Genomic DNA, 5,230 nt, shown 5'->3' on the forward strand with positions numbered 1-5,230 from the left:
GAAAAATGATCACTGGGAGGGGGGAGGGGGAAAGACGGTTGGCTTTTATGGCAAATTTCCCATGTGGAATGGCTGAATAAGTGCTGCGTCAAAGAAACTTCCAACATCTGACTGCAAATCTCCATCTAAGACCACAAAATAAAAAGTTCTCAATAAAGGAAGAGCCATCTTTGTCATTGACATTGTGGATTATTCAGGTTTCTTTGTTTCTCCCTGACACCTACTTTTACCTTATTTCATTTTTACCCTCTAACCATTTCATTACCCAACACAAGCCAAATTCTGGAAGGGAGTTCGGTGAGGAGAATAAAATAAAAATTATGATTTAAATTGAGACGTGGGGATTTTCTGTGGATAATTGTCCATGTTGCATCTTACCAAAGAAAAAATGAATTTCACTTAGAACATAAAGTAATTCTCTCTGAAAGTGTGGGATGGAAGAGATCAGTCCTGGGTGCTAGAAATATATTTGTCCCTCAGGAAATTCTTGCCTACCGAACGCATGAGGCTAGGATGACATATATTAGGAGCGTGTTAAATTTTATTCTAACACTGATGGGAGGGAAAAAAATGAAGGAAAGAAAAATGAAGCAGGGTGAAGAATAAGGTGATTGAGAGAAAAGAAAAGACAGAGAAACTTGTTAATTACAGGACTTTCTGAACAAGATTTTTTTTTTTTCCCTTTCACAAGATAGAAGCTATTGAATAATTCATGCCAAGCGTGGAAAGGCTGCCTTTTCCCTGGGTGATGTATAAGTGAGCACGAGAGAGCTTCGTGTGGGTTCACCACATCAGCCACCACTCTTGCTTCTGAGCACAGGGTGCTCTCCTCTTGAGCTCAGCTTCTGCTTTTGCAGCCAAGCATCCTTCCTTCTGCTGCCTGCCTGCCCACCCTTCTGGGCTTGCAGCCTTCTCCAGCCCTGCTGCCAGCTGAGAAGCCTCCCTGCAGCTGCTGGGTTCTGCCTAGGACCATGTGTGTGGATGTTGCTTGGGAGAAGCAAGCACTTGCTCCTGGCACTGATCCCAGCTGAGTTTCTCCTGTTGATTTTGGGACCACAGATGCTGCTGCTGAGGAGGTATTTCCTGGCATCCCTGCCTCCGCTACTGCCAGCTAAGGACCAGCCCAAAAGTAAGGTATCCCCCAACCCCTCTCCCCTGGCATTTTCCCCAGCTGGGATATCTCTGCTTTGCTTTCTCTTGGAAACTAGGGGCTCCATCTGGCAATATTCCCAACTCTCTCTCTCTCTCTCTCTCTCTCTCTCTCTCTCTCTCTCTCTCTCCCCTGTGTGTGTGTGTGTGTGTGTGTGTGTGTGTGTGTGTGGTGTTTGGGGGGAGATGGGGAGACTCTTGGTATTGCTCTGTCCCAGGGCTTCCCTGGTTCCTGCTGAATGTAAAGAGGCCTTTCCCCTGGCACTGGAGACATTTCCGAGGCAGGCACCTGTCATCTGCCACCCCCGTTCTTCTCGAGCTCCTTCTCTCCCCCTCCCCCAGCCCATTATTCTGCTCCAGCCTTTTGTGTCGGTGGCAGAGGGCTGAAGGGATGTCTTTGCCCTCCCTGCAGGTGGGTGTCAGGATGGGCCGCGCGGTGAGAAGCTGATGCTATCAAGCGAGGTGTGAAGAGTTGGCCAGAATGACCAACTCCTCCTCCACGTCCACCTCCTCCACCACCGGGGGATCGCTGCTGCTGCTCTGCGAGGAAGAGGAGTCGTGGGCGGGCCGGCGCATCCCCGTGTCCCTTCTGTACTCGGGCCTGGCCATCGGGGGCACGCTGGCCAACGGCATGGTCATCTATCTCGTGTCGTCCTTCCGAAAGCTGCAGACCACCAGCAACGCCTTCATCGTGAACGGCTGCGCCGCGGACCTCAGCGTCTGCGCCCTCTGGATGCCGCAGGAGGCGGTGCTCGGGCTCCTGCCCACAGGCTCGGCGGAGCCCCCCGCGGACTGGGACGGCGCCGGCGGCAGCTACCGCCTGCTGCGGGGAGGGCTGCTAGGCCTCGGGCTCACCGTGTCCCTCCTGTCCCACTGCCTGGTGGCCCTGAACCGCTACCTGCTCATCACCCGGGCGCCTGCCACCTACCAAGCGCTGTACCAGCGGCGCCACACGGCGGGCATGCTGGCGCTCTCCTGGGCGCTCGCCCTGGGCCTCGTGCTGCTGCTCCCGCCCTGGGCGCCGCGGCCCGGTGCCGCGCCCCCGCGCGTCCACTACCCGGCGCTGCTGGCCGCCGCGGCGCTGCTGGCGCAGACGGCGCTGCTGCTGCACTGCTACCTGGGCATCGTGCGCCGCGTGCGCGTCAGCGTCAAGCGGGTCAGCGTCCTCAACTTCCACCTGCTGCACCAGCTGCCCGGCTGCGCCGCCGCCGCCGCCGCCTTCCCGGGCGCCCCGCACGCGCCGGGCCCGGGGGGAGCCGCGCACCCGGCGCAGGCCCAGCCCCTGCCGCCCGCGCTGCACCCGCGGCGGGCGCAGCGCCGTCTCAGCGGCCTGTCGGTGCTTCTGCTCTGCTGCGTCTTCCTGCTGGCCACGCAGCCGCTGGTGTGGGTGAGCCTGGCCAGCGGCTTCTCGCTGCCCGTGCCCTGGGGCGTGCAGGCGGCCAGCTGGCTCCTGTGCTGCGCCCTGTCCGCGCTCAACCCGCTGCTCTACACGTGGAGGAACGAGGAGTTCCGTCGCTCGGTGCGCTCCGTCCTGCCCGGCGTCGGCGACGCGGCGGCGGCCGCAGCTGCCGCCACGGCCGTGCCCGCGGTGTCCCAGGCGCAGCTGGGCACCCGCGCCGCCGGCCAGCACTGGTGACCCGGCGGGGCCCCGAGGGAAGCGGAGATGCCGAGATGCCGACGTCAGCGTGGCCTCCTGCTCTCGTCAAGTACCCTCTGCCTGAACGAAGACTCCTGCTGGCCGAGCCCGATAAATCGGTGCGAAGATTTCGCCTTCGACCCCGGTGGGATACCTGTCGAACCAAGGTCTTTCCCTAAATGGGGTCCCCGAAGTCATTTTGAACAGCTACCTGATTTTTACCCTTTGTTTCTGTGTTTTAGGGAAATCCGAAAATCAAAACACCGGAAACTTCAAGAACTTGCACACCGACCTTTCAAAAGAGCAGGTTAATTTATTTCAGCACTGTTTTTGAAAAAGAGATTTGATAATGTATTACCGTTCCCACCTTCATCGTCTTATAATATAGATGAAGCACCTCGAGTGTGCATGAGCCAAAGGAAATAATATTGATGAAGGAAATAATATTTAAGAAGTATTTAGGAAAGTAACCTATCTTTGATGATGCTTCTGTTATAAGTTAGCCTTTGTATCAACCCGAAGAATGAGACCACAGGTATGCACACCAGTATGAGTTGCCATTAAGACCTCATGCCCTTTATTCTTAAAAGGGTTTGTTTTTATAAAGTCGCATCCTTGCCGAATGCGATAGAATCTTAGCCAGTGAGAGAAGAGAAAACAGATTTATTATTTTACACTCGTTTTTGCACTTCTAAGACTGAACATTAGCATTACCTTGCTGAAGTGAAAGTTTTCCATTGTGCTGATTGGTGGCCTGAGCCAGCAATGGAATTTTGAAAACAAATAAGGGGGTTATCTATTTTAGGTACCAGTTTCATGTTTTTAATAGCATGCACACTTGTGGCTACCTTCATTTTGTAATCAGTTTATTCGCCTTATGAGTGTGATTGCAGCTTTGAACATTCTGTACTATAATGGTTGCTAAAGAGAATAAGTCCTTCTGTTTTCTCTTTAACATTTAAAATATCTCAATGCACATGATATAATTAAACACTAATAATACCATGACTGCATAGCTGATATTAGCTGCTATTGCATGCTCCTAGATGTTAGAACTTACTGGGCATGTGGTATACTAAAGCAATACCCTCTAGACAAGGACATTTTGCTTCTTCCAGACACCAGAAGAAGTGGCCGTCAGTTATTTGAAAAGAGACACGGGGATACGCTGGCCACCCTACAGTTCTTGTCTTGACCCACTTTATGAGAAACTCCCAGCTGGGACTTTATCTTGCAAATGGAACCACAGTCAAGATGGATCAATAATAATGGTTTTGGCTCTGCAAAGCGGTCTGTGCTCTCCTAGGGTTTAGACAAGCCACACATGAGAAAGCAACACTGTTCTTTATGTAGTTCGTATATATATTACCATTGCACTCAACATTAATATTGTGTCTGTTGAAGGAGGTGTCATAAACTCAGTTATATATAGCAAACAGTTCAAATGGGAATCTGTTTTAAAATGTAGAATTTGAGGCTTGTCATTTCCGTCTTTGGTTTACTAAATTTACTTAGAGATAGTTGAAACACAACATCATGTGAAATCACTTTAGAAAATTAAAATGGGAAAAAAAGTAACTTAAGCTAATCATGTATTAGCCTTGTGACTGCTAACTACATCAAGTATGGGGCTGAACAGTCTCCATGAACTGTGCAGTTCAGAACAAAAACAGCTTGTGTTGTTGCACTCTTGAACATTATCAGGATAGTGGGAACATGCGTGCGTTTGAATAATAATGGAAGTTGCAGGAAACTTGGACATGTTTGTAGTAAAACAAAACAAATATGTTCATTACCAATAATAGATCAGCAGTCATTTTATTAATCTATCCCCTTTGTGCATGTACCATTTCTCTCTCACTACGGTTTCATCTATTCCCATTTTCCTTGATTCAAATATTTAATTAAAGTTCAGACAATGATACCTCTGAGTTTTTTCTTCTGTCTCTGGTCTTCTTGAATATCTCCTCGAGAACACCGTCACAGAGGACACTGTATTCCAAACTATCCACTGGTGATGAAAGTAACTTCTTTGTTCTGGCCTTATTTAACTTTATTTTAGTTTCTAAAATTATATCTACCTTATATAGTTAAATAGGGTCGTATGCCAGCATTAAAACAAATAGGTATGATTTCCTTTCTGTAAGCATAACTGAATTGGGGAATAGGTTACAATAACAACAGAGAGCTGAAGGTTTTCCTTTTTGGGGGACAGGGCTGGGGGACACCTCCCTAAATCTCTAGCAAAGAGGTCTTCTTTTAATCAGGCCTTTATTTTTGTTTCTTAATGGGAATGCTGCAAATGATTTCTCCCACTGTTCCCCAAAGCATTTGCCACACACATAAACTTAGCCTTTCAAGTACCTGGTATCTTCCAATGTTTCTGGTTAACACTGAGAACCATCTTATGTTGGCTCAGTGCCATTTGGGAGACCTACTTTAGGT

The 5,230-nt window shown here is 49.7% G+C and overlaps 1 protein-coding gene across 4 annotated transcripts; it reads left to right on the forward strand.

The window, feature by feature from the left end:
* The first annotated feature begins 595 nt into the window (after window positions 1-595).
* Window positions 596-4,975, forward strand: GPR88 (G protein-coupled receptor 88). Of its 4 annotated transcripts, none has more exons than XM_042951470.1 (4): window positions 596-1,129; window positions 1,562-2,930; window positions 3,028-3,092; window positions 3,904-4,975. In XM_042951470.1, exon 2 carries the CDS (start codon window positions 1,631-1,633, stop codon window positions 2,783-2,785), a length of 1,155 nt encoding a protein of 384 aa, XP_042807404.1. In that variant the 5' UTR covers window positions 596-1,129; window positions 1,562-1,630; the 3' UTR covers window positions 2,786-2,930; window positions 3,028-3,092; window positions 3,904-4,975. The 4 variants fall into 4 exon arrangements, with proteins under 4 accessions (XP_042807404.1, XP_042807403.1, XP_042807402.1 ...); XM_042951469.1 differs by having other exon boundaries at window positions 1,562-2,904; XM_042951468.1 differs by having other exon boundaries at window positions 3,028-4,975.
* Window positions 4,976-5,230: the final 255 nt, after the last annotated feature.

Source organism: Panthera leo, chromosome C1 (assembly GCF_018350215.1).
Source record: "Panthera leo isolate Ple1 chromosome C1, P.leo_Ple1_pat1.1, whole genome shotgun sequence".
In the NCBI taxonomy this organism is placed as follows: Eukaryota; Metazoa; Chordata; class Mammalia; order Carnivora; family Felidae; genus Panthera; species Panthera leo.

What these genes read in the sequence shown, in the direction of transcription:
- GPR88 (XM_042951468.1), top strand. Translation starts at nt 1,631, where the DNA reads ATGACCAACTCCTCCTCCACGTCCACCTCCTCCACCACCGGGGGATCG.